The sequence below is a fragment of the Equus asinus genome, chromosome 21, assembly GCF_041296235.1.
Source record: "Equus asinus isolate D_3611 breed Donkey chromosome 21, EquAss-T2T_v2, whole genome shotgun sequence".
Classification (NCBI taxonomy): Eukaryota; Metazoa; Chordata; class Mammalia; order Perissodactyla; family Equidae; genus Equus; species Equus asinus.
The window spans coordinates 55,834,777-55,848,341 of record NC_091810.1 but is presented as its reverse complement, the minus strand read 5'-3'; the positions used below and the strand labels follow the sequence as shown (position 1 = coordinate 55,848,341).

General features: G+C 38.0%; 1 protein-coding gene across 9 annotated transcripts in view; it reads right to left on the bottom strand.

Annotated features, from left to right (window-relative positions):
* Positions 1–13,565, bottom strand: part of ULK4 (unc-51 like kinase 4) — a 499,972-nt gene that overhangs the window by 364,478 nt on the left and 121,929 nt on the right. For all 9 annotated transcript variants that reach the window (XR_011496460.1, XR_011496461.1, XM_044754392.2 and 6 more), the window contains one exon: positions 7,480–7,607. Coding sequence is in view for 7 of the 9 variants with exons in the window: in XM_044754392.2 (XP_044610327.2) it covers positions 7,480–7,607 (128 nt within the window). In the remaining 2 variants the exon portion in view is untranslated. The remainder of the gene's footprint in view (positions 1–7,479; positions 7,608–13,565) is intronic.

The following is a 13,565-nucleotide window of genomic DNA, read 5'->3' as shown; positions in this document are numbered from 1 at the left end:
CAATCCTGATGCTGACTGCTATTCCATGGGTGATAAAGCCCTTTGTCTCTGACCTGGGAGTCTCGTGTCTTTTGCCTGCATCTATGAAACTGGCAGGTTCTCTTGTTAGCTTACAAGTAGGATGAAACCTTTCAGTTCTTAAAAAATATTTATTGCTACGTAAGTATTCCCTTGTATAAAATATGCCACAATTTGCTTATCCATTTACATTTGGACATTTCTGCTCTTTGAAAGACACTGTTAGTAGAATAAACAGACAAGTCATAGACTGAGAGAAAATATTTGCAAGTCACATATCTGATAAAGGACTTATATCTTGAATATATTAAAAAAAACAAAACTCACAAAACTCAATTGAAAAAAACCCATTTTTACAAAAGGGCAGAAGATTTGAACAGATGTTTCAACAAGGAAGATATAGAGATGACAAATAAGCACATGAAAAGATGCTCTAAATCATAAGTCATTAGGGAAACGCAAATCAAAACCTGAATAAGATAGAACTATACATCTGTTAGAACGGCTGAAGTTAAAAAGACAGACAATATCGTATTGGCAAGGATACGCAAAAACCGGAATTCTCATACACTGTGGTGGGAATATAAAATGGTACAACTACTTTGGAAAGTACTTTGTCTATTTCTTAAACAATTAAACATACACCTACCATAACACCCAGCAATTTTACTTCTAGGAAGTTACCGAAGAGAAATGTTAAAGAATACATCCAAAGATTTATCAAAAATTTTCATTGTTTTTTTAATTAATTATATTCATAAGCTTAAAGGTTTCAAACTAGATTTCCTAATTCTATCATTTCTCCTGTATTTACAAGCTATGAAACTTCTATAAAGAAAAACCTTGCCTAATCAACTATCTGATTACTCTGAATTAAAGTTGTATGCTAAATGCTGTATAAATACTGATTTGTCCCTTTATTGAACAATTTTCAGGATAACGGTTGTATGCCCTAGCAATTCCCCAAAGGTGACTAATAAAGGCTGTTTGTTTGTTTAATATAACTATGAATTCAAGAATTTTTTACACTGATATTTTAAGATAATGCAGTCATTACTATTCCTTTTAATGCTCAAAATTCCATCTTGGGCCAGCAGAAGCTCCTTCACGATGGCTCTTGGGATCTTTGACAAGACCTTAGCAGTTTCTGATAACTTTCTTGCTTTCAGGAATGACAGCTTCTCCCAGGCTCAATTTGTTCATCTCCTGCCTGAATGCATAGCTGTGCCCAGGACTTACACAAGAAGCCATCGTTTCTTTTAGTGGAAAATGGCATTTAGGAATTAAAATTTGAGTGATGAATTTTCAGTATATAAAACTATAAAATAAGTTCTTTAAAAAGAGAAAAAATAAATCACGAGTTGATTCTGATAATTTTGATTCAAATTAAGAATGAGAGGATTTAAGCTAATTTTTATTTTATAATTATATGGAATATCTTGGTTCCCATTAAAATTGGCATAATCAAATGGCAATGCAATTATTAACACTTACAACAAGAACACAAAGCAGTTTAAGGTTTCTTAATGGATTTTTGTCACCCAAATATATCCCAATACACATATATCGCCAAATACTATGATTTTTAAATATTTTAATATCTCTTCTCTGGGGAGTTACACCAAAAATTGATACACAGGTTTTTTTCCAAGTTTTAGAGACTGCTTTATGTTTATCATTTTTATTTAATTTTATTTTCCATTTACTATTTTTGGGTGGGAGGGTGAGGAAGATTGGCCGAGACAACATCTGTTGCCACTCTTCCTCTTTTTACTTGAGAAAGATTGTCCCTGAGCTACCATCTGTGCCAGTCTTCCTCTATTTTGTATGTGGGATGCTGCCCCAGCATGGCTTGATGAGCAGTGTGTAGGTCCACGCTGGGGATCTGAACCCATGGACACCAGGCCGCCGAAGTGAAATGTGCGAACTTAATGACTACGCCACCAGGCCAGCCCCTTAATTTTATTTTTAATTATATAAAACATTTACATGGTTCTCAAATCTAAATTATAAAACAGGTACATCCGGAGAAGTATAGCTTTTGTCCCTGCCCCTGCACCCTACTGTGTTCCTCCCCTATAAATTACCTTTTTTGTTAATTTTTGATCCTTCCATTCTTTCTTTTTTAAAATACTAGTAAACGCATATCTCTTTTCTGTTTTCACTCTCTTTACTATACAAAAGGTAGTATACTATCATTACTGTTCTGTACCTTGCTTTTTTTCAAGATGATAATATATCTTGGCTATCACTCCACGGCTGTGTACAAAGATCCTCATTGTTCCTTTCATAGCAGCAAAGTACTCCATTATGGGGACTGTGGTTGGCAGAATTCCAAAGACGCCCCTCTCCCAAGATTCCCACCCCTCTGGCTATCCAAACACTAATCTAGGTACTATAGTGAAGGGAGTTTGAAGACGTACAGTAGCCCCCCTTTATCCACAGTTTCACTTTCTGCAGTTTCAGTTACCCACTGAACTGAGTTCAGTGGGTTTGTATCCAGTCAATCACAGTATGACAATATTAAATGGAAAATTCCAGAAACAAATAATTCATAAGTTTTAGATTGCACACTGTTCTGAGTAGCATGATGAAATTATGCACAGTCCCACTCCATCATTCACCTACTGGCCTCCAGGAAGAAAGCAAAGATCTGCTGTGAACTGCCAATGGAGAGGAGGGACTGCCTCTAGAAGCTGAGAGCAAGCCCCAGCCAAAAACCAGCAAGGAAATGGGGACTTCTGTCCTATAGCTGCAAAGAAATGAATCCTGCCAACAATCAGTGAGCTTGAAAGAAGACTCCAGCCTCAGATGAGAATTGCAGCATCAACCAACACCTTCACTTCAATCCTTTGAGACGTGAGCAGAGGGTCCAGCTACACGGAGCCAGGACTCCCAACCCATGGGAACTGTCAGATTAATACAAGTGCATTGTCTTAAACCACTGAGTTTATAGTAATTTGTTACGGCAGGAATAGAAAACTACACAAGGATGACCACAGTTCTCCAGCCAGTCTCCTGCTGATGGAAATCTGGGTTGTTTATAGTCTTGTGCCATAAAAAATAATGCATAGTGTGTGTCTCATTTCACTTCTTTGCTAAGAATAGATCTTTGGACACTGTATCATAGAAGTGAGATGGCTGGGACAAAGGGTAAAAATATATAATTTTTCCAGACATTGCCAAATTCCTCTTCATAGTAGTTACAATATTTTTTATTCCCACCAGCAATGTATGAGTGTGCCAGTTTCTCCACAGCCTCACCAAAAGAATATGTTTCCAGAAATTGCCAATGCATTGAGTGAGAAATGGTACTCAGCATAGTTTCTCTTATAATGAGGAATAATGATGTGTTTCCCTTATGATGAGGAAGATTTAACGTTTACTCATAGGCCTAAGGGTCATCGCATTCCTTTTTACGTGAACTGTCTGTTCATAACTTTAGTCTCTGTTTCTGTCAAGTCCCTTTTACCATTGGTGAGTTTTGTTCCATGTTAAAGACTTCCCTTAAATATTTAATAATTCTTGGTTGTCCATTTATATATTTTTTTTTTTTGAGGAAGATTAGCCCTGAGCTAACATCTGCTGCCAATCCTCCTCTTTTTGCTGAGGAAGACTGGCCCTGAGCTAATATCTGGCCCATCTTCTTCCACTTTATATGTGGGATGCCTACCACATAATGGCTTGCCAAGCAGTGCCATATCCGCACCTGGGATCCAAACCAGCGAACCCTAGGCCGCTGAAGCGGAACGTGCGAACTTAACCACTGTGCTATGGCACCGGCTCCCATTTATATTTTTAAATGGTGCATTACAGTGTTGTTGGAAGTTCTGTGTGTGTGCAGGAGTCGGGTTTACGACTGATGGGCTCCGCTACAGGAATATTAGGCAAGATTTCACTAGGTGCAGAAAGGGACACCCAAACGTCAGCCCCTAGTGGGCTTTGATTGGGAGTTGGTCAGCTTCCCTGAGAATTTCCAAACTCTGGCCAACAGTATGTAAGCCAGGCTGCCAACAATCTGTAAGCGAAGTAGGGGTAGGGGGCTGAAGCCCTTCATCTCTCAGAGTAACTGGATTTTCATACAATTCTCTGATCTTTCACAAGGCACCTCATCTCCCTCTTATCTGTGTCTAGAACCCCCACATTTATAGCCTTTCCAGCCACACTATCCAGAATACATTTCAAGTCTCCTGCGGCAGTGGAAGAGGAGTCTCCAGGATGTTCAGCGCTGGGGAGGAGGGGTGGGAATCAAATCTCCATTCGGTTTGCCCATCAATCCTCCTATCTTGAGTCTCACGTCCCTCTCACTGCCTTCAGTGGTACCTAGAGCCCCTAATTCCCAACCTTTCCAGAGCTCTGTCATGCAGTAATCATGTCTCATCATGGCCTTTCCCCTTGCAGACAAAACGGGATCTCAGCAATCTCCAATCTGTTAAATCAGCAATTATCTGTCAGCTTTCCAGCTCCACAAATACAAAGACAGCTGACAACACCGTCGGCTTTAGCCATCTTCCTCCTTGCCCTTGCGGTTTTGTGACTTTTTAATTCTTATTCATAGTTTAACAGAGAATCAGAAGAGAGCATGTTCAAGCAGAAGATGAATGCTATTATTTCTTCAATTAGAAATCTTCCTCCATCTGTTCCCTTCCTCCTCCTGGAATTCCTGGCACTTTGCTTGTGAGGTCTTCTGGACCTATACTGCATCTTTCCAAATGTTTTCACATGAATTTTCCATGTCTTTCTAATCAGCTCTGTGTGGTTCAATGTGTTCTTTCATGTTGCCTTTCAAAGCACTAATGCCATCCCCAGCAGAGGCCATTCTCTTTCAGTTCTTCTGCTGAATTTCAAAAAAGTGCCTCTCCACAGAGTTTTCATTACTTGTTTGTTAAAATTCCGTCTATCCCATTAGTTCTGCCTCAGTAAGAGCTGCCTGTTCTTCTTGTTCCTCATCCTTCAAGCACTGTGTCTCTCTCAGTGGACTATGACGAATCTCTGCTTACTCATGCCTTCCTCACCCACTCAGCACCTGATCAGGACAGGTTGTGGCAAAGAAGCAGGTGGTGAGAAGGAACTCTCCTCTTCAAATGCAGGACAATGTTATCATGTCCCTGCAGCCTCACAGACTGGGGCAGATCAGTCCCCATGTGAGTCCTGCTCCTGAGCTTCTGGGACTAGGAGTGCTGGCCCCAACAACCACACACAGAAAGCATCTGCATTTTGGGCCCTATGGAAGCCCCAAGGTCTGCTATTCACCCAGGTTTAGAAGATAGGGCATCATCTCTGCCACACAGTGCAGGAAGAATGAAGCGTAGCCTTACCTCTCCTTCAAAGCTAAGCCTCATCTCCCAGGCCCCCCTCTATGCTCATCCTGTGTGTTGTGTTGCTCCAGAGAGAGAGAGCAGAGTGGAAGCCAGGGTTAGGGTATGCATTCAGGCCAACATCTTCCCACCACTGCTCAAGTTTCTAAATATTCATTCAGAGACACAGAAATCAAAGCAATTTCCTAGGAGAACCAAATGCATCACACCCAGGCTCTGATGTCTGAATCTTTTAGTTCTTTCCAGTTAAGGAGTTTCTGGAGTTGGAGTTATGAGGGGTATTTTAGATACAATGATCAGAGTGGCTCTCAGAAGAACTAACCCTTAGATTGAACAAAAACCTGAATGACCTGAGGAAGCTAGTCATGCAAACATCTTGGGTAAGAGCATTATGGGCACAGAGGATAGCAAATGGGAACAGCCCTGAGGTGAGTGTAATAGGTTTACTGTGCTCAAAAAGCATGAGAAAAACTATGTGGTTGGAATGGAGTGAGTACAAAGAAGAGTCCTAGGAGACAAGGGCTAAAGGCAGGCAGGGACAAGACGAAGTGGGCAGAGTAGGCCATGGTGAGGAGCAGGGGTATTACTCAGCACCACAGGATGCTGTTAGAAGAGTCTGAGCAGGGGAGAAACAACAGCTGATTCACACTGTGTAAGAGATACTCTAGTTGCTACATGGAGGCCAGACTGTGAATCCAAGAAATGATGTAAAACATCTCTTGAGAAACTATATTAATCTGTCCCGGTGAAAAATGACGACAGACACAAGGAGAGATTAGAGGCAGCAAAGTAGTGGTGAGGCCTTTAAAAATAGACAAGAACAACTTCTGCTTCCAGCCGTAATGGACTAACAGGGACAGGATTCACCATCCCGACTAAAACAACTAAAATCAGACAAAATATATGAAAGATCAGTTTCCAAGACATGAGACAGAAAACAATGAAGGGCAGTGACCCTGAGAGATGGAAAACAAAGGAGGCTTGTTAGGAGCTTCCACATAACCTTCAGTTAGAAGTGATTCATCCGCAATGTAATGACATGCTAAAAGGCACATGTCAAGGAGACTCTGACAGAATCCAACAAAGGCCTTCCAAGCAATGAATATGCTCAGTTAAAATCAGGTGCTCATGAACTGATATTGGTATGTGGCAGTACCTTTCTGTGTGAAAGACATTTTCGAAGATAAGATACACAAAATTGCATTAGAGATCAGCACTAACATGAACATTTACAATTGCTTATGATGAGAACACTAACTTTGACCCCTAATTAAGCAAAATGATCTCCTTCTCCCCAAAAACAAATGTTATTCTTCTCATTAGTAGACCTGTATTACAAAATATATATATATTCAATTATCAGTAGTATATATTTTATGTCAATAAATAATCTGTGGAAATTTGTTTTCTCTCTTGTAATATAAGTACCTACTATAATATCCACACTTTTGCCTCTTGACCCAGAAATCCTAAAATATTTACTCTCTAGCTATTCACAGGAAAAGTTTCCCAATCCCTAATCTAGATCAATCTCAACAATTCCAGGCTCTCCTTCATATTCCACAATTAGTAAAAAGCTAGGTCAAGAAATAGACATTAAACCATATTTTCAAGGCTCCTCCAGGTTTCAATAGAGCACATACCGGACAGTTCAGAAGATGTTAATCAGGAAGCATCAGAGCATGCAGGGAACCTGAGCTGCATCCAGAGCAGCTTCTGGGAGGTGAAATCAGGACCAGTCCATGAACTCCTGATCCTTGCCCTGCTCCTTCTACTTCACTAGGCTGCTCCTCCGGGCTTTCGGCTACTCATTCCAGAATCTTACAATAATGAAAACTACAACCAAACCACTTATCCAAGAATGCCTCCCAAAGATGCAAAGCAGACCAACTAACACCACGCCATGGATTGTCCTTGGATGGAGGAAACTCCAGGTACTTCCCACCAGCCTGATTCAGTTCCAGAGGTCTTCCCTGGGTCCTCAGTGTTAGCAAGCTGAGGTTGTAAGTGAAATATTAAACCCTTGCAAAAGCCTAGAAAAAAAATTTCATTGCCAGGTAAACAGAGGCCAAGAAATACTACTAATAAAACAGGACAGGCACCAAATTGAAGATACTGATGAAACCGTGAGAGAAAATCATACCTTGCTTGGCAGCTGAGCAGCAGCATCTCATGGTTATGAATCAAAATATACAAAAGAACCAGGAAGGCCTTTGCTCTAATGGAAGTTGAGGGGCTGTCAAGTAAACGGATAACTGTAGAGACAAAATCCTGTGGAAGACATTAAAAATCTCTTTGAGAAAACATGAAGTAAACAGGGTAGTCAACTCTCAGGGCGAGTAGATTATAATAACCAAAGAGGTGGCAGGAAATAAAATGACATCAGTTACCATTTTTGCATTGTTAATTTGTGCTAGACTCACACTAAATTTTTAATATGTATTATCTCATTTAAACCTGAAAATGAACCAAAAAAAGTTAAGAATATTATCCCAATTTTAAAAAGGAAAACGAATCTTGAAAAGTTAAGCAATTTGCTGAAATTCAGAGTTCAATTCAAATGCTGGCCAGGTGAACAACAAAGCCTGCCCCTTGACCACTCGACCACAAAAGTGAGTACCTAGAACAACTAGAAGTTACAACTGTGTGTAATCCAAACCTCTGAGCAAACCTGCATTTACAGAAATCACATCTCTAATCCATACGTCTGAGGTCACACAGACATAAAACAAAAACAATATCCAATATATGACACAAAAATAAAAACCTATATTCCTATATTATTCTTTAATTAAAGGTATAATACAACACAGAGGAATAAGTTGGATCTTTTTGTTTTTTGTGGTAACACTGGTTTACAACATTATATAAATTTCAGGGGTGCATCATTATATTTCAATTTCTGTGTAGATTATATCATGTTCACCACCCAAAAACTAATTACAGTCTAGCACCATGCACATGTGTGTAATCACCCCTTTCACCTTCTTTCCTACCCCCTTCCCCTCTGGTAACCACCAATCCAATCCCTCTCTCTAAGTGTTTGTTATCGTTTTTATCTTCTACTTATGAGTGAGATCATACGGTATTTACTTTCTCCCTCTGACTTATTTCATTTAGCATAATACCCTCAAGGACCATCCATGCTGTCACAAAGGGCTGGATTTCATCCTTTTTTATGGCTGAGTAGTATTCCATTATGTATATATACCACATCTTCTTTACCCATTTGTCCCTTGACAGGCACCTACACTGCTTCCAAATCTTGGCTATTGTGAATAATGCTGCAACAAACATAGGAGAGCATATATCTTTACGCATTCATGTTTTCATGTTCTTTGGATAAATATCCAGCAGTGGAATAGCTAGATTGTATGGTATTCCCATTCTTAATTTTTTGAGGAATCTCCATACTGTTTTCCATAGAGGCTGCACCACAGAGGAATAAGTATTGACAAGAATTAGGGTTATTCTCCCTTTTAACAGTCAGACTATATATCGTTTCAGGTGCCTATCAATATGCAAAAGAGGAAACAGACAGACAGACACACATAATGTTAATGAACGTAAGTAGGCAGGAATGTGGAATCGTATTGTTAGCAAAGTGGCTGCAGAGAGCAGGAATATAGGTCCCCAAAAGTTCTTAACAGAGGCAAGCACCTAGCAGCAACACTATATATCAAAGGCAGACTTAGGAAGCACAATTTTTTTGCCATGTCACAGTCCTTTATAAGGTGCTCTATTGCCAGGTGAGAAGAATTTACAGTCATGCATATGATACTATTTAAGGATGAGGATATATCTATATATTTACATCTATGCATCAGTCTCATCTAGTTCCTAAAGCAAGTAAACAAGCTAATTCATCACCTGGGGTAAAAACAGAATCAACGCCAAGGTGTCCTTGAGTAATAGGTCTGTTTCCACCTTTCCAGCACACAGACAGTAGAAAGACCATTTCTACAGAGTCAACTCCCAATTCTGATTTATACTCTGTGGTCCAAGGACCATAATCACAAATTTGCTTCCCACGCCAACACATACCAACACATAACTCCAAACCCATCCAAATTTCCACTAGCCATAGACTAAAAAACTGTTCCAGATTACAGGAGATGAAAGAGATATGATAACTGACTGCAATTCGAGATCTGGAAGTTTTGTTTCCCATAAAGAACATTACTGGGACAATTGCAAAATCTGAATAAGGTCTGTAGGTTCGCTAATAACGGTAAAACAGTGTTAATTTCTTGATTTTTAAATCCAAGGCTTGTTTTTATGGAGTATTCAGTGAAGTAATTAGAGTTAAAGGAGCATCAGGTCTGCACTCTCTTCTGAAGTGGGTAAGAAAACACGCACATGCACACGGACGGGTAAGAGCGAGAGAGAGAGAGAAAGACAGAGAGAAACTATAAAGCAAATATGGGAAAATGTTAACATTTGGTGCATGTGAGTGAAAGGTATATTGCAATCCTTCGTATTGCACATCCCACACTAAATCCAGCACCTACCCTAAACATGATACTCCTACTGCTATCATAGCCTTATTTCAATGCACCATATATCTTTCCTAAATTACTGTAACAGGCTTTATCTAACTTTGCTTTCTTCCAATCTCTTCTACAAGCTGCAGCCACAGTGACCTCCTATAACAGTAAATATGATTATGTTATTCACCTATAAAATATTCTCAATAGATGCTGCACCCCTAGAGATGAAGGTAAATTTCCTTATCATGGCATACAAGGTTCTTCCTGATCTGGCTTTTTATCTTCTTACAAAAATCACTTATCATACCACCACTTCTCTATATACCCCCAAAGCTCACCATGAGTAAATAAACCAAGAAAGAGGAGAATACTGAATACAGGAAAGAGGCAAAGGGAATCCCAGGATGATTCCACAGTAATAGCCACTACAACTAGGCACAGAGGGCTGCCTATCATAATGGAGTTAGTCAGAAAGCTCCAGGAGAGATCTCTTTAAGGAGAAAAAACCTGACAGAATACCTGGTGCATTCCAATGCAATTTGAAAATAAAAAGTGATGTAATAAAAGTTCACTAAATGTTAATCTAACCAAAATTAATAGACAGAGTACATGTGTGTAGTGGAGGCTGCCTTGCATCTTAGTTGAAAATAAATCCCAGACACATCTAAGGTTTAAAAAATAAACACAAAATGATTCAAAGATCTAGAAGATGCCATGGGAGATAGAGATAACATACATACATACATATATACATACATAGATTTTTATACATACTTAAATCTTATATTGGGGAAAATGTTCATAAATAATTTATTAGAAAAGAAGAAGAAAGGCATGAGAAATGTAGATTAAAAAATGTTAAATTCCATATGGAAATAAAACTCTATAAAGGGAAAAAAAAGAATTACCTAAACTACGGAATATACTTGCAGCATATTTTATGGATAAAGGGCTAATTTTCTTGATATATAAATATCACTAACAACAACAAAAATAGAATGAAGAAAAAAAAACTAAGAACCCTAGAAACAACCGAAATCTTTGATCTTTTCTACATAAAATCACATTAGCCCAGGATAATTTAAGGTATTTCAAAATGTACAGAATATAGGAGGCAAGTTTCACATAAAGTTATTCTAAGAAGACAACAAAAAATGAGAATTCAATATTTCAGCCAATGAAAATTCTCCAACTCCACCCAACCAAAACAAAAAATGAAGCAGAGGTAAACCGTCACATAACAGCTCAATCAGAAGGAAATATCATGAAACAAACATTTACAGACATAAAAAAGATCCAAGACAGTTAGTTACACAAGAAAAGAAAGTAAAGACAATATACTGTAGGACCACAGATGCAGAAATCCTCAACAAAATACAAGCAAGTTGAATCCAGCAATATATAAAAAGCATAATACACCACAATCAAGTATTCAAGACTGGTTCAATTCTTGAAAATCAATATGATTCACCATATTAACAGATTAAACAAAAAGAACCACACGATCGTGTCAATTGATAACGAAAAAGCATCAGACAAAATTCAACATCCATTCATGATAAAAACTCCCACCCAAGTAGGAATAGAAGGGAACTTCCTCAATCTGAAAAGAGGCATCTAGAAAAAACCTACAGTTAACATCATACTTAATGGTGAAAGACTTGATGCTTTATCCATCTTTTTTCTATTATCCATCTTTTCATTTTATTGAAATTTATAACTGAGTTTAGAGCAAATATTAATGAATGCAAATGACAGTCAATTTAGAAGGAGAACCTTTCTAAACAGTCTAGTATTACTTAGAGTTATCCAAAGTTTTATGAACAAGATCATTCATCCATCATTCTAATTTATAAGGAACTGAAAAAGGATTCATGGCAATGAAAAAAAGGAAATTATATTTAAATAGATTTACCTCTCTTACAAAGAGCACAACGTACAACTTTAGTATAAATTGTAAGAAATCACGAAAATGAAAAAGCGTATAAATTTAATGAAAATACAAGCTTACAAGTGATTTGAATACTTTTTTAAATGTTTACGCATATTAAAATGCTTTTCACTAAATTTTAAACATTTTCTTAAATATTCATAGGTTTAGCATTTATGAATTCAACTCCAAAAGCATCATGCTAAAAGTATAATTGGTGCTTTCTTTCTCTTTCAAGTGCCTAGTAAAGTGGCTAGATAATCATAAAGATTGAAACTCCATGGGTTCACTATACTATGTCATGAACAAAATAATTCCTCTTATAAAACAACAAAAATATAGACCATTTAAGAAAAAACTTAAAAAAGAAATGTACGACTTACACAAAGAAAACTACAGATTTTTATTGAGTGACCACAGAACACTTGGGAAAATGAAGCGGCAGCATAATAGATTGGTAGAGAACTTGGGCTCTCGAGTCAAGAAAACCTGCATACAAATGCCATATTCCTTGATCCCAGTTTTCTCGACTTTAAAATAAAGTGGAGATGATTACACTTACACATTTCACAGGCTTGATATAATGACTGATTGCTTTTGTCCAACTAGATACTAAAAAGTATAAAGTATAAAGCTGCAAGAATTACATTTTTGAATTTGTATGGAAAAGATAAATAAAACAGTAGAAAAAGGGAAACAATCGCAAGTATATTTAAGACTTTAGCAAATAAAAAAGATAAAGGACAGACTATTCATTTAATGATATTCTTACTTTACTACTTATACTTGAAAGATTCCAAATAGGTTGTTAAAAACTTAAGGGAGAAAAACCACCTTATGATACTATACATCTGTCAAAATAATCTTAGAAAAAGTATTTGAAATATTTGAAACCTTTGGCAAATAATCAATACCTTTATGTGTAAATAACTTTTACCAATAAACAATTTATGAACACTCTAGTTTAAAAAATTACATGAACAAGCGAACAACCAATAAAAGAACTCTAAAATGCCCACAAGCAAATAAATCATGTACCCTCACAAGTAGGCAAAGAAATGCAAATTTAGGAAGAATAAGAATCCGTTTTATTGCAAAGCAGACTAGCAAAGATAAAAATGGATGACAGCCAGTGGTGGCATGGTCATGCGTAAACGGATAAATCTTAAATATAGCTCGCATGAAAATAAGTGTTAAACTTTTCCTCCAGCTGGTAGGAAAGTGAGTTGTTATTTCTCAAAAGCCTTAAAAATGTTATTTTCTTCTGACATGGCTGTTATACCTTAAGAAATTTATCCTAACAAAGTAATGAACCAATGAGCTTCAAGTACAAGAATGCTCATGGCAGTATTGTTTATAGGACAAAAACAAAAACAGGAAACAATCTTAAAACCCCAAAATAGGGGATTTGTTAAGTAAATCATAATTGTAGCAAAGACTGCATCTACCCCCATCCAGTATCATCTTCTATCATTCTAAACACTAATGATGCATATGGGGAGGGGAGGTGAAGAAGGGAAGGGAAGTGGTAGAAGTGACACTACACGACCTCCAAAGCCAGGTTTGAAAAGGCTGTGCAGCTTCTGCCTGGTTCTCTTGGGATACTCTCTTGCAACCCAGCCACTATGCTGTGAGGAAGCCCAAGCAGCCTTTCAAGGCCCACATGGAAAGCAACTGAGGCTCTCAGCCCACAGCTCCAGTTGGGTTCCCAGGGAACATCTAGCACCAACTTGCCAGTCCCGTGAATGAGCCATCTGGAAAGTTTATTCTCCAGCCCCACTCGATCTGCTCCAGCACACACAGCCTTGC